The 22,235-nt window shown below is 37.9% G+C and overlaps 1 protein-coding gene across 4 annotated transcripts in view; it reads left to right on the top strand.

Annotated features, from left to right (window-relative positions):
* The window catches only part of GLCE (glucuronic acid epimerase), a 416,991-nt gene extending 410,858 nt beyond the window's left edge, over positions 1-6,133 (top strand). For all 4 annotated transcript variants that reach the window (XM_053718496.1, XM_053718497.1, XM_053718494.1 and 1 more), the window contains one exon: positions 1,823-6,133. In XM_053718496.1, the coding sequence (XP_053574471.1) occupies positions 1,823-2,847 (1,025 nt within the window). In that variant the 3' untranslated portion in view covers positions 2,848-6,133. The remainder of the gene's footprint in view (positions 1-1,822) is intronic.
* The last annotated feature ends 16,102 nt before the right edge of the window (positions 6,134-22,235 follow it).

Genomic DNA, 22,235 nt, shown 5'->3' with positions numbered 1-22,235 from the left:
TCTAGTGCTCTTGTCAATTAATTACATTCTTGCAAAACTGCTGCCATATAGTTCTCTAGTCATTAGTAGGCTCCTGAGCTTATGATCCTTCTTTTCAACAAAAGATACCAAGAAAAAATGATTATAGATGTATATTAGAAAGTTGTTTGAGCATGCAATTTTAATCTAAATCACAAAAGGTGTTTCATATCCCTTTAATTGAGAAGTACATTTCCCATTTTAGACCATTAACGGGGACAGTCTATCTGAAACTTTTTGTTTAAAAAGATACATAATCCCTTTATTACCCATTCCCCAGTTTTGTATAACCAACACTGTTCTATTAATATAAGTTTTAGCTCTGTGATTACCTTATATCTAAGCGTCTGCAGACTGCTCCCTTATCTCAGTATTAACAAACTTGCATTTTAGCCAATTAGTGCTGCTTCCAAAATAACTCCACGGGATTGAGCACAATGTTATCTATTTGGCATACATGAACTATCAGTGTCTTTTATTGTTTAAAAAGATAGATAAGTAGACTGTCCCTTGAACTCAAGTGAGTTAAAAATGATCATTCCAGAGCTAGATATACTTTTTGCTTCAAAGGAAATTGTAAAGAAAGTATTGTGCTAGACGCAGACCTCATCAATTATATAAGCACTAGGTACAATGGTGATTCCATGAAATTCAACCTTGTATATGTGTTCTTCTTTTGAATAGTAACATAGTAGATAAGGTTGAAAAAAAGACCAAAGTCCATCGAGTTCAACCTATACAAATCTAAAATACTAGCAAAAAGCTCCAGTTAAGCTTAAATAACCCCACTAAAAGGTGACCCATTTAATACTAGCAATCATATGAATAGTTAACTCTTTTTGAGTTGTTCAGAAAATAAGCTCACTGGTATAAGACTAATTATCCCATGTCCAATTCACCAAGAATGATATGATTCTCTGCTCTAATTTCATTGGCAGGTAAGTATCACAGCATACTTCCCCAAATTCCCAGTACTTTGTCCCAAGGTTAATTTCATTACCAAAGCATAACTGGTAACTACATGAGTAGATTTGCATTTTGTTCCATTCCTGTAACCCATATACCACTAAGGCCTCTTATAAAGTCTGGCTTACTCTATCAAATTGAGTGTGGAATAAAAAGTGTAACTCTTTTACAAAGGCCTAATGCTATGAAAGTTCTGAAAAATTCTGTTTTAGTTATGGGAATCATGTAAATGGATCTGTTCTTTATTTTTATTTGTTTGTCATTTAATCGGGCTTAAAAAAGGAAAATAATGTATAAGGCTTCCTTGGCCAATTGGATTAGTTTTTCTATCTACATAGCTATACACCTTATGAAATATTTGGTACTTGCCTAATTCTCAAGAAAATGATTCTCAAGAATAAGAGAAAACAAGCTACAGCTAATGCAAAAGTCTACCTTTTTTGAATTGATATTGAATTATGCAGTGTTAAAGTTGTACAGTGAACAATGAACAACAAATTTGCTTCAATTGTAAAATTGATCTGGTCTTAAGTATTTGCAGAATTTGGTGCCCAGCCATATGAAGTTACTCAGACTGTGCTGACATATACAGTAAGGAAGCATGCAACTTCATAAACGTATTTATAAAAACAGTTAGGAAGTGCCCCCTAATTGAATTATATTTCTGTCAATTAGTTTTAGTAGGCAGAGCATACTTATCTGGCAAATACTTTTACAGGTTTGAGTTAAGAAAAGGAATTTGCTTTTTTTTCATTATGGTTAGTCCTGCAATATTTCTTCTTTTATAACTTTCATAACACATTTTGAAAACAACTAACCAATATTTTACTACCCACAGATAACTCGGATGGAGCTTCACTGAATTTGGGAAACACAAGAGATTTCATCATCTCTCTTGATTTGAAATTTGTGACCAATGGCAGCATTTCTGTAGTGTTGGAAACTACTGAAAAGAACCAGTTGTTTACAATTCACTATATGACCAACCCACAACTCATCGCGTTTCACGACCATGATGTTTTCTATGGGATAGGACCCCGATTGTCTTGGAGTACACTTACTCGTGATCTGGTGACTGATCTGAAGAAGGGGGTGGGGTTATCAAACACTAAGGCTGTAAGACAAACCAAGATCATGCCTAAGAAAGTAGTACGGATCATAGTGAAGGGTAGCGGTTTTCTGGACAATGTTACTATCTCAACCACTTCCCATATGGCTGCTTTCTTTGCTGCCGGTGACTGGCTTGTGAGAAATCAGGATGCAAAGGGTGGCTGGCCAATCATGGTAACCCGTAAGTTAGGGGAGGGGTTCAGAGCATTGGAGCCAGGTTGGTACTCTGCCATGGCACAAGGACAGGCCATATCCACACTGGTCCGTGCCTACCTGTTGACTAAGGATCAGGTATTCTTGGATTCTGCTCTTAAAGCAACAGCTCCTTTCAAGCTTTCTTCAGAAAAGCATGGGGTAAAAGCAGTGTTCATGAACAAATATGACTGGTATGAAGAGTACCCCACAACCCCAAGTTCTTTTGTGTTGAATGGCTTCATATATGCTCTGTTAGGCCTTTATGACCTCAAGGAGACAGCGGGAGAGAAAAACGGAAAAGAGGCACGGCTGTTGTATGATCGAGGGATAGACTCCCTCAAAGCCATGTTACCTCTTTATGACACAGGATCTGGTACCATCTATGACTTAAGACACTTCATGCTAGGCATTGCTCCTAATCTTGCCCGCTGGGACTACCACACAACACACATAAACCAGCTGCAGCTCCTAGCCAGTGTAGACGGGTCCCCAATTTTTAAAGACTTTGTTCGACGTTGGAAGACTTACCTAAAAGGGGGCAGAGCCAAGCACAACTGAATTTTAAAACAGAGACTCAGCCAGAAACCAAAAACTGCCACTGGTACGACAGGTGCCAAGCTCCAACCCTTTATCAATCACACTTGAGAATTGCTAACTTTTAGATTATGGTGTGTTATACATGCTGATGTCTATGATTAGTATTAGTTTGGCTCTGGAATAATGGGGAAAAAAGATCTGAGACATTATAGAAAAAAAAATTCTAAAGATTTAGTTGTTTGTTTTATTTTGTCCATAAATTTGTGATATCATTGAATAAAAAAGCAAAGTCGTGTGAAAAATGAAAATGATAAAAAAAAAAAAGTGAGTTTAGAGAGGATGTTCTGACTGACATTTTATTTATATATCTATTGTGTTGACAATCATTGGGATAGTCTCAATCTTTCAATGATATCACATGTTGATATGATCTTACATCTTCTCTTTGGATTTTTTTTTTCACCATATTTTAAGAGCAGAATACTAGGACTCCTAATGCACTTTAACTGCTCACATGTAATTATGCTATGATAATTGTTTCTGTAGCCTCCTGGATTCCAAAGATCCTAATCAATGGGTAGCTTATTTTCCAGTTGAAAAGCTTATTGCAGAATTAACTATAACAATGCAAAACATGTTAAACTGACATTAAACACTAAATTTCATAACCCTCACCATAATTTTGGGTGCAGCCATTTTGGAACTTGGGTTTTACTGCAGGTGCCTGAAGAACAGTTGCTGTACATATACAAAACACATGTCAGCAATATAATGCAGTGAAAGCTAGATTTCTACATTGGGGCACTCATGAGAAGAGAGAGGTGGGGAATAACCTCAATACTAAGTTTAAAAAATGTATTTAGTGTTTAATGGAGAGATTTGTTGAAATAAATGTTCATAATCTTTCCAATTGCAACAGAAGCTACCCCTAAGTATGTAAACTACTTTAAGTGGTGCTGTGTGTCTCTCCCTGCTCGGTCTTATTTAAAAAATAATTTCTATTTTACATGCTAAAGGGGTGGGAGAAAATAAATAAATTTTTAAAGAAAACAGATTTTTATTTGAAAGAAAAAGTGCATTTGTAAAGTGAGAATTGTTGGCTGTATGTAGCCACATATTCTCTGACTTCTTATTCTGATATCCCTTCTGAACACTGTGAGGGTTAAGTAAATACACAGGTTTCAATACATTAAATGTGTGTGGGGTGGGGTGGGGGGTTCCCTGAGACCCCACAAGAACAGATTAACTATTTGTCATCTGTCTTATGTTTAAACACTAATGCTGGAAGCTTTTTCTGTAAGTTCAGCGCTACGATTCAGGATACATCCTTTGTTCTTTAGCTAAATAGGGATAACTTGGAGTTCATCAGCTTTTCGTTATATAAAGACATAGATTTAAACCTTTTTTTTGACAATGTGCTCTAATAAAGTGGTATTGTATAAAATAAACATACTTTTTATACAATTGTAAAAACAAATGGCTTTATAAACATTGCAAGATCATATTGTACCTGCCACTTCCTATTTGTCAGCCAACAATATATACATCATCATACTTCATTTATTAAAGAGTTTTTGGTTGGAGAACACACCAGAGATGGAAGGACAACAGGTACAAATTAAATGGACAGTGTAATGCAAAAATTAGTTAGAGACTTTCATTTTTGCATTACTAACCCAAGCTTACTATGTGTTTAACATCCACACAGGCATAAAGCACATAGGTAAAGTCCCACTTGGGAACTGCAAGCGTTGTTACTCCCCAGTTACTGTGAGCCAATCAGGAGCAACAGTTACATGTAGCAGCCAATCCCCAGAGAGTTCCTGTTTGTTCGCTGTAGTACTTGTGACTCCCAAGCCTGGCTTTATCTATGTAGTTAACCTCTTTACTGGAGTTAAACCCATTACAAGCAGGGGTCAGTAGTGCAATAATCATATGCACTTGATGCTTTTTTTGCATTACAATATCCCTTAAAGATACTTTTTCTTTTTTTTTAAGTTTTAGATGAAAGTTAATTTATCTTATACAATACTCCTTCCTGAAATGTTCTGTTTTTTAAATACTTAAAAGTGCAATAAATTCAACCTGGCTGCATTTCTTTGTCCTGTAATTAAGGCTGGGAGTGTTCAGACCATGCTGATATAATTTTTGTTTACAAAAAGCTTCATGTGAGGTGTCTATCACAAACCAGCCAGGGACAAAATAATTACTACACCGAGGCTAAATATAGTTTAGGGGCCAGAAAAAGCAGGTATTGTCTGAATAGATTTTCTGGTGTATCGTTCTTGCACATCTTTTGCCCTAAAATAGCTTCACTGAAATGTCTCCATGTTCACCAGCTCTTCCTATAATTCTCTTTGTAGCAATTTCACTAAAGCTAACTCTGTAAAACAGCTCTATAGAACAATATAGGACATAGTAAAGCTGGCAAGAGATTGCCCACTTGTTCTTTGTATTGGCATCTGGCTATTCCTATCAACTCTTCCCTAATTGATGACACTTCAGTTTAGCTACATATACAAATGGTGTGTAAGATGAATCTCCTCCTATATTTTACAGGGTATTTAAGAAGGCCCAGACATCCATACACGCGCAGTAAAAGGACATTAAATACTTTAAATATTTTATTTTTCCCACGCTGCCTAGAGAAACCCAAAAGCAAAATTCTGTAACCTTCAAATGCTGCAAATTAAACAGCTGCTTTAGGCAATTTTGCATCATTTTGAAAAGCTATTTTTATAGATTTTGTTTTTTTGGCCTCTCAATAGGGAGTGTGAGACTCTACACAAAATCAAGAGGTATTTAATGCCCCTTTAACGTCCAAGCAAGATGGACTGTCGAACATTTTTTTTTTTGTTATCCATAATTGCTGCCACAACCCCAACTTGCTTTGTATTCATAAAAAAAGGCCTTTGGCAATTTGTAGGACAGAAGCTGCTTCCCTCCCCGTGCTAGAAATTGGGGATATCATTTGTGTTGTGTTTTGATTTTCTCACCTTTAACATGTGGGGTATACACCATGTGTTCCTACGTGTATGTGTGTAAACCTAAAGCGCAATCTACACACATATATATGCAATACTTTGTTTACTGGATCCCTTGTGGTGAGGCGGTCCATCTGTAAGCTGTATAGACTTTGCATTTTAAGCACAATGTGCCCATAATAATTTTATACACAGTGAGATTTTTTGCAGAGAATAAGAATTACCTGTTACTATGTTTATATAAAGGGGACGGATTGGTGTGATGCTTGATGTACAGCTGCTTTATAATATTGTAAAATAAAATTTTTATCTTCTAAAATAAATAGTTGTGTGTGTTTCTCTTTATTTTGTTTTCTCTAACAACTGGACACAAGCAAATATAAAAGGATCAATGTGTATAGATTATGGGGGGAGTAATTATATGGGTAATGGTGACTATTTACTGTATCACGCTTCTTTGTAATTTGTTATACACCAGGGAGTTCAATGCCACCTTTTGATCTCAATTAATTATCTAGTTCATGACTTTGATCAGGCCCCTTTGTGAAAGGAAAAGAACGATGCATCATGTTCAGTTACTCTTTGTAGTATGAATAATGGTAGATGGATAGACAAATCAGTGAGTTGTATGGCATCCTGCTGTCAATCATTATCAGTAAGTTTTGACCCTAGATAGTCCTGATGTGTCCTTTAAGGTACATTAACCCCTTAAGAACTGGACATTTTTGAGTAAAACTTGCCTAAAGTACCTTAGCATTTTTGCTATCACTCCATTTAAACATAAATAGAGCCTTGAATTTTTTTATTTACCTATCAAAACTATATATATTATTTTTTTAGTAGACAACCCAAGGTATTCATCTAGGCCCATTTTGGTATAATCCATGCCACTGTTTCACCACCAAATGCAATCATATAAAAAAAAATCGTTAACTTTTCTCTTGTAAGGTGTATCCAGTCCACGGATCATCCATTACTTGTGGGATATTCTCCTTCCCAAAAGGAAGTTGCAAGAGGATCACCCACAGCAGAGCTGTCTATATAGCTCCTCCCCTAACTGCCACTACCAGTCATTCTCTTGCAGCTTTCGACAAGATAGAAAGTAGCTAGAGAGATGTGGTAAATGTAAGTAGTTTATCTTCAATCAAAAGTTTATTATTTTCAAATGGTACCGGAGTTGTACTGTTTTAGCCTCAGGCAGAAAGTTGAAGAAGAGTCTGCCTGTGGTTTTTGATGATCTTAGCAGGTTGTAACTAAGATCCATTGCTGTTCTCACACATAACTGAAGAGATGAGGTAACTTCAGCTGGAGGAATGGCGTGAAGGGTCTCCTGCTATGAGGTATGTGCAGTTTAAATTTTTCTAGAGAAATGATATGCTAGAAAATGTTGTTAATACCGGATTTATTTAAGGTAAGCCTGATTACAGTGATTTAATAACGACTAGTATCATGCTTGCTGTAAAAGGTAATATTCTTATTACTTTCTCACATTACTGAAAATAAGATAACGTTTGCTGGAAGTGTTTAAACGTTTTTTTCTACATATTGGTGATAAAACTTTATTGGGGCCCAGTTTTTCCACATGGCTGGCTAGATTTTGCCTAGGGATAGTTTTTTATGGCCCTCTCACTGTGAGTACAGGTTGGGAGGGGCCTAATTTCAGGCCTAAATCGTGCAGTAGTTTTTGCAGCTTGAGACTTCCAGCTTCCCTGAAGGAGTCCCCTGAACACTTAGGACCTCTACAAAGGGTTTTTGTGCCTTCAAAAGTCGTTGAATGAGCAGGTAGGGCCACAGCAGAGCTGTGGCAGTTTGTTGTGACTGTTAAAAAACGTTTCTATCGTTGTTTTGATCCGGTTTTGAAACTAAGGGGTTAATCATTCATTTGCAAGTGGATGCAATGCTCTGTTAGTCTATTATACACACTGTAAAAATTTTGCAAGATTTACTGCTTTTTATCACTGTTTTTAAATTTCTGACAAAATTTGTTTCTCTTAAAGGCACAGTACCGTTTTTATTTTTTGCTTGTTTACATTTATCAAAGTGTTTTCCAAGCTTGCTGGTCTCGTTGCTAGTCTGTTTAAACATGTCTGACATAGAGGAAACTCCTTGTTCATTATGTTTAGAAGCCATTGTGGAACCCCCTCTTAGAATGTGTACCAAATGTACTGATTTTACTTTAAGTTATAAAGATCATATTCTGTCTTTAAAAGATTTATCACCAGAGGAAATTGACAAGGGGGAAGTTATGCCGACTAACTCGCCCCACGTGTCAGAACCTTTGACTCCCGCTCAAGGGACGCCAAGTACATATAGCGCACCCATGGCGTTTACTTTACAAGACATAGCGGCAGTTATGGATCATACCCTTACAGCGGTATTGTCCAAACTATCAGGGTTACATGGAAAGCGAGACAGCTCTGGGACTAGAAAAAATACAGAGCTCTCTGACGCTTTAGTAGCTATGTCTGATATCCCCTCACAATATACAGAAGCTGAGGCAGGAGAGCTTCTTTCTGTGGGCGATTTTTCTGACTCAGGGAAGATGCTTCAATCTGATTCTGATATGTCTACATTTAAATTTAAGCTTGAACACCTCCGCATGTTGCTCAGGGAGGTTTTAGCTACTCTGGATGACTGTGACACCATTATAGTGCCAGAGAAATTGTGTAGATTGGATAAATACTATGCAGTGCCTGTTTACACTGATGTTTTTCCAATACCTAAAAGGTTTTCAGTAATTATTACTAAGGAATGGGATAGACCAGGTGTACCGTTCTCTCCCCCTCCTATTTTTAAGAAAATGTTTCCAATAGATGCCGCTACACGGGACTTATGGCAAACGGTCCCTAAGGTGGAGGGAGCAGTTTCTACCCCAGCTAAGTGTACAACTATTCCCGTCGAGGACAGTTGTGCTTTCCTAGATCCAATGGATAAAAAGTTAGTGGGTTACCTTAAGAAAATGTTTATTCAACAAGGTTTTATTCTCCAGCCTCTTGCATGCATTGCCCCGGTCACTGCTGCTGCGGCCTTCTGGTTTGAGTCTCTGGAAGAGGCCTTACAGGTAGAAACTCCATTGGATGATATACTTGACAAGCTTAAAGCGCTTAAGCTAGCCAATTCATTTGTTTCTGACGCCGTTGTTCATTTAACCAAACTAACGGCTAAGAACTCAAGTTTTGCTATACAGGCGCGTAGGGCGCTATGGCTTAAATCCTGGTCAGCTGACGTTACTTCAAAGTCTAAGCTTCTCAACATTCCCTTCAAGGGGCAGACCCTATTCGGGCCTGGACTGAAGGAGATCATTTCTGATATTACTGGAGGAAAAGGTCATGCCCTTCCTCAGGATAGGTCTAATAAATTAAGGACCAAACAAACTAATTTTCGTGCCTTTCGAAACTTTAAGACGAGCGTGGCATCAACTCCCTCTAATGCAAAACAAGAGGGAAATTTTGCCCAGTCCAAGCCGGTCTGGAGACCTAACCAGGCCTGGAACAAAGGTAAGCAGGCCAAGAAGCCTGCTGCTGCCTCTAAGACAGCATGAAAGATCAGCCCCCGATCCGGTAACGGATCTAGTAGGGGGCAGACTTTCTCTCTTCACCCAGGCTTGGGCAAGAGATGTCCAGGATCTGTGGGCGTTGGAAATTGTCTCCCAGGGATATCTTCTGGACTTCAAAGCTTCTTCCCCAAAAGGAAGATTTCACCTCTCACAATTATCTGCAGACCAGATAAAGAGAGAGGCATTCTTACATTGTGTTCAAGACCTCCTAGTAATGGGAGTGATCCACCCAGTTCCAAAGGAGGAACAGGGGCAAGGCTTCTATTCAAATCTCTTTGTGGTTCCCAAGAAAGAGGGAACCTTCAGACCAATCTTAGATCTCAAGATCCTAAACAATTTTCTCAGGGTCCCATCTTTCAAGATGGAGACTATTCGAACCATCCTACCTATGATCCAGGAGGGTCAATACATGACTACCGTGGACTTAAAGGATGCTTATCTTCACATTCCGATACACAAAGATCATCATCGGTTTCTCAGATTCGCCTTCCTAGACAGGCATTACCAGTTTGTGGCTCTTCCCTTTGGGTTAGCTACGGCACCAAAAATCTTTACGAAGGTTCTGGGGTCACTTCTGGCGGTTCTAAGGCCGCGGGGCATAGCAGTAGCCCCTTACTTAGACGACATTCTGATACAGGCGTTGAATTTCCAAATTGCCAAGTCCCATACGGACATTGTTCTGGCATTCCTGAGGTCTCATGGGTGGAAAGTGAATGATAAGAAGAGTTCTCTATCCCCTCTCACAAGAGTTTCCTTCCTGGGAACTCTTGATAGATTCTGTAGAAATGAGGATTTACCTGACAGAGGACAGGTTGTCAAAACTTCTAAATTCCTGCCGTGTTCTTTATTATACTTCTCGCCCTTCGGTGGCTCAGTGTATGGAAGTAATCGGCTTAATGGTAGCGGCAATGGACATAGTTCCGTTTGCCCGCCTACATCTCAGACCACTGCAACTCTGCACGCTCAGTCAGTGGAATGGGGATTACACAGATTTGTCCCCTCTGCTAAATCTGGATCAAGAGACCAGGGATTCTCTTCTCTGGTGGCTATCTCGGGTCCATCTGTCCAAAGGTATGACCTTCCGCAGGCCAGATTGGACAATAGTAACAACAGATGCCAGCCTTCTGGACTGGGGTGCAGTCTGGAACTCTCTGAAGGCTCAGGGGTCGTGGACTCAGGAGGAGGCACTCCTTCCAATAAACATTCTGGAACTAATAGCGATATTCAATGCTCTTCAGGCTTGGCCTCAGCTAGCGGCAGTGAGGTTCATCAGATTTCAGTCCGACAACATCACGACTGTAGCTTACATCAACCATCAAGGGGGAACAAGGAGTTCCCTAGCGATGTTGGAGGTTTCAAAGATAATTCAATGGGCAGAGATTCACTCTTGCCATCTATCAGCTATCCATATCCCAGGAGTAGAGAACTGGGAGGCAGATTTTCTAAGTCGTCAGACTTTTCATCCGGGGGAGTGGGAGCTTCATCCGGAGGTGTTTGCACAGTTGATTCAACGTTGGGGCAAACCAGAACTGGATCTCATGGCGTCTCGCCAGAACGCCAAGCTTCCTTGTTACGGATCCAGGTCCAGGGATCCCAAGGCAGCGCTGATAGATGCTCCAGCAGCGCCTTGGTCCTTCAACCTGGCTTATGTGTTTCCACAGTTTCCTCTGCTCCCTCGTCTGATTGCCAAGATCAAACAGGAGAGAGCATCAGTAATTTTCTCTTGCTTGTCTTCGGTCGAATGACTGGTAGTGGCAGTTAGGGGAGGAGCTATATAGACAGCTCTGCTGTGGGTGATCCTCTTGCAGCTTCCTGTTGGGAAGGAGAATATCCCATAAGTAATGGATGATCCGTGGACTGGATACACCACAAGAGAAATAAATTTATCAGGTTATCATAAATTATGTTTTTCACAAACTTTGGGTTTTGTCTGAAATTATTTACACACTACTGCTGTAGTCATTAAACAAATGGTTGTGAAAGCTTCTTTGGGGTCCTCTTTGTTCAGAAACAGCAGACATGTATGGCTTTGCCATTGTTTTGGTAATTAGAAGGCCACTAATTACAGCTGCGCATCACACTTCTAAAATTCCCGGCACTGAAAGGAGTTAACCAGGTAGCTTATAAAGTGAATTTAAGCTGTAGTGTAGATATTAACCCACCCCTGATCCCTCCCAAACAGCTTTCTTCTGTTCCTCACCTCCCACTTATCACCACTATCTTAGGTACTGACAGTCTGCTAGTGTCCATTTCTTTCATGTAATTGGCAAGAGTCCATGAGCTAGTGACATATGGGATATACAATCCTACCAGGAGGGGCAAAGTTTCCCAAATCTCAAAATGCCTATAAATACACCCCTCACCACACCCACAATTCAGTTTTTACAAACTTTGCCTCCTATGGAGGTGGTGAAGTAAGTTTGTGCCAAGATTTCTACGTTGATATGCGCTTCTCAGCATTGTTGAAGCCCGATTCCTCTCAGAGTACAGCGAATGTCAGAGGGACGTGAAGGGAGTATCACTTATTTGAATACGATGATTTCCCTATCTATTTCATAGGTTCTCTGTTATCGGTCGTAGAGATTTATCTCCTACCTCCCTTTTCAGATCGACAATATACTCTCAATTTACCATTACCTCTACTAATAACTGTTTTAGTACTGGTTTGGCTATCTGCTATATGTGGATGGGTGTCTTTTGGTAAGTATGTTTTCATTACTTAAGACACTCTCAGCTATGGTTTGGCACTTTATGCATTTATATAAAGTTCTAAATATATGTATTGTACTTATATTTGCCATGAGTCAGGTTCATGTATTTCCTTCTGCAGACTGTCAGTTTCATATTTGGGAATGTAAACATTTTTAAGAAATGTATTTCTTACCTGGGGTTTAGGCTTTTTTCAATTGACTACTTCTTGTAATTGCGGGTATTAGGCCCACGGGTGCGTCAAATGCTAAACTTTATTGCGTCATTCTTGGCGCGAAAAAACACGTTTATGGCGCAACTTTGGCACCTTTCACACGGCGGCATCATTAGTGACGCAAGTTTATCATTTCCGGTAATTTTTGGCACCAAAAAAGACTTTACGTTACGTTGTGCATCATACTTGGCACCAAATTTTTTTCATTATTTCAATACCCCTTGTTTGCCTCTTGCTTTTTGCTTTCAGAGGCCTATGCTATTGCATTTTTTCCCATTCCTGAAACTGTCATATAAGGAAATAGATAATTTTGCTTTATATGTTGTTTTTTTCTCTTACATTGTGTAAGATGTCCCAATCTGATCCTGCCTCATCGGTTCTACCAAAGCTAAGTGCATTTGTTGTAAAGTTGTAGAAATTATTCCTCCGAATGTCATTTGTAATAGTTGTCTTGATAAACTTTTACATGCAGATAGTGTTTCCATCAGTAATAGTACATTGCCAGTTGCAGTTCCTTCAACTTCTAATGTGTATGATATACCTGTAAATTTTAAAGAATTTGTTTCTGATTCTATTATGAAGGCTTTGTCTGCATTTCCACCTTCTAATAAACGTAAAAGGTCTTTTAAAACTTCTCATTTAGCTGATGAAATTTCAAATGACCAACAACATAATAATTTATCCTCTTCTGATGAGGATCTATCTGAAACAGAAGATCATTCCTCAGACATTGACACTGACAAATCTACTTATTTATTTAAAATAGAGTATATGCGTTCTTTATTAAAAGAAGTGTTAATTTCTTTGGATATTGAGGTAACCAGTCCTATTGACGTTCAGTCTAATAAACGTTTAAATGCTGTTTTTAAACCTCCTGTGGCTTCCCATTCCTGAGACTATTTCTGATATGATTTCTAGGGAATGGAATAAGCCAGGTATTTCTTTTATTCCTTCTTCAAGGTTTAAAAAATTGTATCCTTTACCAGCAAAATCTATAGGGTTTTGGGGAAAAATCCCCAAAGTTGATGGGGCTATTTCTACTCTTGCTAAACGTACCACTATTCCTATGGAAGATAGCACATCCTTTAAGGATCCTTTAGATAGGAAGCTTGAATCTTATCCTAAGGAAGGCCTATTTATATTTAGGTCATCTTCTCAGACCTGCTATTTCTTTGGCTGATGTTGCGGCTGCATCAACTTTCTGCTTGGAAAATTTAGCGCAACACGAATTGGATTCTGACATATCTAGCGTTGTTCGCTTACTGCAACATGCTAATCGTTTTATTTGTGATGCCAAAATTGACGTTAGATCCATGTCTTTAGCTGTTTTAGCTAGAAGAGCTTTGTGGCTTAAATCTTGGAATGCTGATATGACATCTAAATCTAGATTACTATCTCTTTCTTTCCAAGGTAATAATTTATTTGGTTCTCAGTTGGATTCTATTATTTCAACTATCACTGGGGGAAAAGGAGTTTTTTTGCCTCAGGATAAAAAACCTAAGGGTAAATCTAAGGCTTCTAACCGTTTTCGTTCCTTTCGTCAGAATAAAGAACAAAAACTCAATCCTTCCCCCAAGGAATCTGCTTCCAATTGGAAGCCTTCCTCAAACTGGAATAAATCCAAGCCATTTAGGAAACCAAAGTCAGCCCCTAAATCCGCATGAAGGTGCGGCCCTCATGCCAGCTCAGCTGGTAGGGGGCAGATTAAGGTTTTTCAAGGATTTTTGGATAAAATCTGTCCAAAATCATTGGATTCAGAACATTGTCTCTCAAGGGTATCGAATAGTATTCGAAGTAAGACCTCCTGTGAGAAGATTTTTTCTTTCACGCATCCCTGTAAATCCAGTAAAAGCTCAGGCTTTTCTGAAGTGTGTTTCAGATCTGGAGTCTAAAGGGGTAATCATGCCAGTTCCTCCTCAGGAACAAGGTTTGCGGTTTTATTCAAACCTATTCATTGTACCAAAGAAAGAAAATTTATTCAGACCAGTTCTGGATCTAAAAATTTTGAATCGTTATGTAAGAGTACCAACTTTGAAGATGGTGACTATAAGCACTATTCTGCCTTTTGTTCAGCAAGGACATTATATGTCCACAATAGACTTGCAGGATGCATACCTTCATATTCCGATTCATCCAGAACACTTTCAGTTTCTGAGATTCTCTTTTCTAGACAAGCATTACCAATTTGTTGCTTTTCCATTTGGCCTAGCAACAGCTCCAAGAATCTTTTCAAAGGTTCTGGGTGCCCTACTATCTGTAATCAGAGAACAGGGTATTGCGGTGTTTCCTTATTTGGACGATATCTTGGTACTATCTCAGTCTTTACATACTGCAGAATCTCACACGAATCAACTATCAATCTTCGGAAACATGGTTGGAGGATCAATTTACCAAAAAGTTTCTTGATTCCTCAGACAAGGGTCACCTTTTTAGGCTTCCAGATAGATTGTGTCCATGACTCTGTCTCTAACAGACAAGAGACGTTTAAAATTGGTCGCAGCATGCCGGCTCCTTCAGTCTCAGTCATTCCCTTCAGTGGCTATGTGCATGGAAGTTTTAGGTCTCATGACTGCAGCATCGGACGCGATCCCCTTTGCTCGTTTTCACATGAGACCTCTACAGCTTTGTATGCTGAATCAATGGTGCAGGGATTATACAAAGATATCACAATTAATATCCTTGAATCCCAATGTACGACACTCTGACATGTTGGATAGATCACCATCATTTGGTTCAAGGGGCTTCTTTTGTTCGCCCGACCTGGACTGTGATCACAACAGATGCAAGTCTTTCAGGTTGGGGAGCTGTTTGGGGATCTCTGACAGCACAAGGGGTTTGGAAATCTCAAGAGGCGAGATTACCAATAAATATTTTAGAACTCCGTGCAATTCTCAGGGCTCTTCAGTTCTGGCCTCTGCTAAAGAAAGAACCGTTCATTTGTTTTCAGACAGACAATATCACAACTGTGGCTTATGTCAATCATCAGGGTGGGACTCACAGTCCCCAAGCTATGAAAGAAGTATCTTGGATACTTACCTGGGCGGAATCCAGCTCCTGTCTAATCTCTGTGGTGCATATCCCAGGTGTAGACAATTGGGAGGCGGATTATCTCAGCCGCCAGACTTTACATCCAGGGGAGTGGTCTCTCCATCCAGATGTGTTTTCTCAGATTGTTCAGATGTGGGGGCTTCCAGAGATAGATCTCGTGGCCTCTCATCTAAACAAGAAACTTCCCAGATACCTGTCCAGGTCCAGGGATGTTCAGGCGGAAGCAGTGGATGCGCTGACACTTCCTTGGTGTTATCAACCTGCTTACATCTTCCCGCCTCTAGTTCTCCTTCCAAGAGTGATTTCCAAAATCATCATGGAACAGTCTTTTGTGTTGCTGGTGGCTCCAGCATGGCCACACAGGTTTTGGTATGCGGACTGGTTCGGATGTCCAGTTGCCCGCCTTGGCCACTTCCGTTACGGCCGGAACCTACTATCTCAAGGTCCGTTTTTCCATCAGGATCTCAAATCATTAAATTTGAAGGTATGGAAATTGAACGCTTAGTTCTAAGTCATAGAGGTTTCTCTGACTCAGTGATTAATACTATGTTACAAGCTCGTAAATCTGTCTCTAGGAAGATTTATTATAGAGTTTGGAAGACTTACATTTCATGGTGTTCTCATAAATTCTCCTGGCATTCTTTTAGAATTCCTAGAATTTTACAGTTCCTTCAGGATGGTTTGGATAAGGGTTTCTCTGCAAGTTCCTTGAAAGGACAAATCTCCGCTCTTTCTGTTTTATTTCACAGAAAGATTGCTATACTTCCTGATATTCATTGTTTTGTACAGGCTTTAGTTCATATTAAGCCTGTCATTAAATCAAGTTCTCCTCTTTGGAGTCTTAATTTGGTTCTGAAGGCTTTACAGGCTCCTCCATTTGAGCCTATGCATTCTTTGGACATTAAACTACTTTCTTGGAAAGTGTTGTTCCTTTTGGCTATCTCTTCTGCTAGAAGAGTTTCTGAGCTATCTGCTCTTTCTTGTGAGTCTCCTTTTCTGATTTTTCATCAGGATAAGGCAGTTTTGCGGACTTCTTTTCAATTTTTACCTAAGGTTGTGAATTCTAACAACATTAGTAGAGAAATTGTTGACCCTTCTTTGTGACCTAATCCTAAGAATTCTTTGGAGAGATCCTTACATTCTTTGGATGTGGTAAGAGCTTTTAAATATTATGTGGAAGCTACTAAAGATTTCAGGAAGACTTCCAGTCTATTTGTTTTATTTTCTGGTCCTAGGAAAGGTCAGAAGGCTTCTGCTATTTCCTTGGCTTCTTGGTTGAAACTTTTGATTCATCAAGCTTATTTGGAGTCGGGTCAGGCCCCGCCTCAGAGAATTACAGCTCATTCTACTAGATCAGTCTCCACTACGTGGGCTTTTAAGAATGAAGCTTCTGTTGATCAGATTTGCAAAGCGGCAGCTTGGTCCTCTTTGCATACATTTACTAAATTCTACCGTTTTGATGTATTTGCTTCTTCGGAAGCAGTTTTTGGTAGAAAAGTTCTTCAGGCAGCTGTTTCAGTTTGATTCTTCTGCTTTTTGATTTAAGTTTTTTTCTTTTAAAAATGAAAATAAACTTATTTTTTGGGGTTGGGGATTAATTTTTTCAGCGAAATATGGCTGTTTTTATTTTTATTCCCTCCCTCTCTAGTGACTCTTGAGTGGAAGACTCCACATCTTGGGTATTGATATCCCATATGTCACTAGCTCATGGACTCTTGCCAATTACATGAAAGAAAACATTATTTATGTAAGAACTTACCTGATAAATTCATTTCTTTCATATTGGCAAGAGTCCATGAGGCCCAACCTTTTTATGGTGGTTATGATTTTTTGTATAAAGCACAATTATTTCCAAATTTCCTTTGTTGATGCTTTCTACTCCTTTCTTTATCACCCCACTGCTTGGCTATTCATTAAACTGAATTGTGGGTGTGGTGAGGGGTGTATTTATAGGCATTTTGAGGTTTGGGAAACTTTGCCCCTCCTGGTAGGATTGTATATCCCATATGTCACTAGCTCATGGACTCTTGCCAATATGAAAGAAATTAATTTATCAGGTAAGTTCTTACATAAATTATGTTTTTTTTAGGGCTTTTTTCTTTCATACAGGTGGAGAGAGTCCACAATCCATTACTCTTGGGTATTACTCTTCTCTACCACTAGCAGAAGGCAAAGATTCCCAAACCCCAAGAGCTCTGTAAAACCCCTCACACACACCTCGGTCTTTACTTTGCCTCTGCTGGAGGTTGTTGAAGAATGAACATGTGCATTTTTTCCTCCAGAGAAAAGGGGTTTTCAGTCTATACTGAGGCTCATTCTCCTCTCAGAGTACAGTTCTAGTAAGAGGGGTGTATATAGGGTATGACTTGTGAATGTCTTTTGCCTCCTTTTATGAATCTACAATATACTCCTATTCCATAACCTCTGCTGATATGTTTCAGTACTCGTTTGGCTGCCTGCTTGCCAGTGGACGATTGTGTGTTTAACATTTAGACATGCCTATAGCTATATTATGGGCACTTTTAAGTTTATATATTTACTATTATATATGGCCCTGGGACTGATCCTTTACACTTTCCTTTTGCTGTTCTATGCACATCAGCTTTTTCGGCAGGCTTAGTTTATATTTTGCGCATCATCCTTAAGATTTATATGTGTAACTGTTGCACAGGTTTTGTTAGCACGTTTGTCCTCTGCAATGCGCATGTCAGGTTTTGGCGCACTCAATTCCTTTTTAGCAGCTGGTTTTCTTCATGTGCATTATTCTTTCTGATGAGCGTCATCTGACTTCGGATTTTATGTTTGCCTCCTGCTTTGTTCAGCAGTTTGGCTTAGCGTACATTGTATCTGTTAGTTTATTTAAAAAGCTACTTAGGAAGGGGGTAAGTGATTTCCATTCATAGTGTTTATTGCATTGCTTTTCTATATGCCATAATGAAGCAGTCTGATTTTATCCCTAAATCTATGCAAGGAACTGAGTCTCCTGAACAGCTTTCGTTTTAATAGATTTTTATTGAGGTTGTTAGGTGACATAACATTAACCAGACATTTTACAGAGAGATTGAAAAGCATAGTCATCCAAATTATGACACGGTATCAAAAAACAATAGCATGTCAATTCCATATGCAACTGAATGTTTTCAAAAAAGACAATAAAATAACTAAATATTAATGGATTGAGAATAATACTTTGGAACCTCTTTTTTTAACATTATCAATCCCTCTCATTCAGCCAAGGGTCACTCATGGACCTAAATGTACTAAAATTATATTTAGAGGAAATTTTAATGATGAAAACGGTCACTTTTGGACCTTGAAATTATAGTAGGATTATGAACAATATGATAAATAGTATATTTAAATGAGATAGCAACTGATATTACCAATAAGAAATGAAGTATTTTAGTTGGAAAAAGAGTATATATTTTGAGATATGTTCCCCAAATTATATAGAGGGTCACTCTTGGACCTACCTGGTCTAAATGAGTGAAGGTGAGGGGAATTAGCTTATTTCCTTAGTCCCTTTTGGACCTTAGTATATGAGAACAATAATAAGCATCTGATAAAACAACCGATTTAATATATATATATATATATATATATATATATATATATATATATATATATACATATTAGTACAAAGAGGGAAAGTCTTATGTAAGATAATATTATTTGGGGACTGCAAGATGTGGACCATGGCTTCCTTTGAGAGATAGGCACATAATTATAAGGCACGTGCGATGGGTGGGGAAGTTCTCTATCAGCAGTCTCTCTTCATAATGGGATGATTGGTCATATATCTAAAGATCACAGCTCCTAGATAAATGTATTAGTAAACTGAGAGGCACATTAAAGGTCCTGTCAAAGAGGAAATTATTTAGTAAACGATTATGCATGTCCATGCTGCCTCAGCCGCAAACAGCTGGACAGTCACCATACTTATTTTATAATATAAGAAAATAACAGTAGGTAAGTGGGCATGTTAATCTAATGTTGTTAATACCCACAGGGACAGGTGAGGGCATAAACAAGATAAATGTCAAAGAACCTACTCAAAATGTTAGCTTCTCAGAGGAGAAGCTATATTTGAATTTGATAATTTCCAAATAGGAGCTAGCTAATTCACTTCTGTTATACACTTTATTTTACAGTTTCTAGTAAACAAGGAGATCTCCCACAATTATGTAAGAGTAATATGAAAAGTAACAGGTTATAGAGTAGCACCTCAGCATATCTGCTCAACAATCTTTCAAATCTCAACTAACCTTATATAATGGACAGTTATCTGCTAGTTAAAACAAACATTAAAAATGGTATGAATAAAAGAACTTATGGTCCCCTAAAGTAAATTCAGGGTTGTCAAGGTTTCATTAGCGATATGCCAGGTATATGTAGACTTAGCCTATTCCCAGCTTAAACTGGCATATCTTGTGTAGTATATAGCTTCTGTAGGTATTTTATAGTTGCAACCTAGTATTAAATAGACCAGTGTACGTCATATATTAAATATATATTAAATATATTAGTGCTAAGTCAATTATTATTAAGAAAAGGGGTAGGCATTATTATTTACAAATTAGTTTTATTTTACTGTGATATATAGTTTAGAAATTGCACTAGTCGTGGTTAAATTGAACTTATTTAATGCTATATTAATTGATATATGTTGAATTGATAATTGTGTCACAATCTCTGGTTGATTATTTGAAGTTTTATAAGACTATTTTGGCTAATATAGCGAAATATATTCCCTGGAAATCACATTAGATTGTGAGAGTTAAGCTAAGATTTCATTGTGAGATTCGGACATAGGTGAGTCCAAACGTTGTTGAATAAGCTATATATTGAATTGGTTAATATTTCTGGCTAACTACAAAGAGTTCTTGTAAAGTTTAATGGTAATATTTGATGTTTAATTCGTTTTGAGTTAAGGTAAATTCATAGATAATATTGTGTCCATAATAAAGAGGTACCAGACGAGTAATTGAATATTGATAAATCTAAATGTTTTTATAGCTTGCTTTATATAGAATATTGTAACAACTAGACATACATATTTGGTCATAATCAATACACCATTTTCTGAATAAATATAATCAATGTGTTCATAGAGATTAACTGGTCAGAATTTAGGAATATTTATTTAATTTGAGATTAAATATTAATATTTATAATAATTTTATTGTCATTTCTAGATATCTCAATAGCATTTTGGAATAAACTGCAGAGATTATATAACTTTTCACTGGAGTGTATTGATAAGATTATATTATATTAATTGGAGGTATTGCTGACAATATTTTATGATTATTAATATTCATAATTCTATTAATCAAAAATATTGTTACGTAAATAAATAACACGGAGGCACGGCTGATATTATATAACGTTTCACTGGAGTGTACTGATAAGTTTCTCTTATATTAGTTGGAAGTATTGCTGATTATATTTTATGATTGATTATTAATATTCATAATTATTAATCAAAAATATTGTTAGTTAAATATATAACACGGAGGCAATGCTGAGATAATTTTATGATTGATTATTAATATTCATAATTCCATTAAACAAAAATATTGTTACGTCCGGCAAAGACTTTTATACAAGGAGAAGCCTCTGTTTAAGTTGTTTAATTCAATGACTGGATAATTGTTATGCAATATGCGCAAATTTACCGAGCTATTGTGTTATTTCTTAAGTTTATTTATTTGTAATATGCACAGTTTTGAAATAAAGCTTTCGAAACGCAAAAAAAAAAATTATTTTTTATTCTATTGTAGTTCAATGCTATAACAGAGCCTTCTGGGTCTTCTGAATACTTTCCTACCAATTTTAATTGTGTTTATTATAAAAAGACAGCTTATTTATGGGACTCACGTTTGAATATGTTAATGCATTTCAGACCAACCTAATGCTGTTTCTATTGGTATTACTGTTTGTTCCTTACAGAGGAGCTCTACAGATTTTGCTCTGGGTGTGAAAGATCTTATCAAATCTACTGTTTCTGAAATGTTGGCAGCTCTTCCGCCTTCAAGTAAGCATGAAAGGTCAGTTTAGAATTTACCTTTTACTAGTGCTAGGCCTCCTAAGGCTAGGATTCCTATTGATAATCCTATTGTTTCTTCAGAAGGAGAAGTTTCCTCTGATGAAGAATCTTCTTCTGATGTTGAACCCAATTTCTTTCATGTAATTGGCAAGAGTCCATGAGCTATTGACGTATGGGATATACAATCCTACCAGGAGGGGCAAAGTTTCCCAAACCTCAAAATGCCTATAAATACACCCCTCACCACACCCACAATTCAGTTTTACAAACATTGCCTCCTATGGAGGGGGTGAAGTAAGTTTGTGCTAAGATTTCTACGTTGATATACGCTTCTCAGCATTTTGAAGCCCGAAAATGTCAGTGGGATGTGAAGGGAGTATCACCTTTTGAATGCAACGGTTTTCCTCACAGATCGTAGAGATTCATCTCCTACCTCCCTTTTCAGATCGACGATATACTCTCATATTCCATTAGACGCCCACCCCAGCCTTCCTTACGGCCCTACATCATAGCCATTTTTTGCCCATGTTATGCTATACTAAATCACTTTTAACTAAATAAAAGGATACCTAGCTTTGAGCTTCCTTGTCTGGATTCTTCTTTTTGTTCTCATATTCCATTACCTCTACTGATAACCGTTTCAGTACTGGTTTGGCTATCTCCTATATGTGGATGGGGGTGTCTTTTGGTAAGTATGTTTTCATTACTTAAGACACTCTCAGCTAGGGTTTGGCACTTTATGTACTTATATAAAGTTCTAAATATATGTATTGTACTTATATTTGCCATGATTCAGGTTTTAGTATATTGCCTTTTGCAGACTGTCAGTTTCATATCTGGGAAATGCAT

The sequence above is a fragment of the Bombina bombina genome, chromosome 6, assembly GCF_027579735.1.
Source record: "Bombina bombina isolate aBomBom1 chromosome 6, aBomBom1.pri, whole genome shotgun sequence".
Taxonomy (NCBI): Eukaryota; Metazoa; Chordata; class Amphibia; order Anura; family Bombinatoridae; genus Bombina; species Bombina bombina.
The sequence above is the reverse complement of the archived record's forward strand: the minus strand, read 5'-3'. Positions and strand labels throughout refer to the sequence as shown.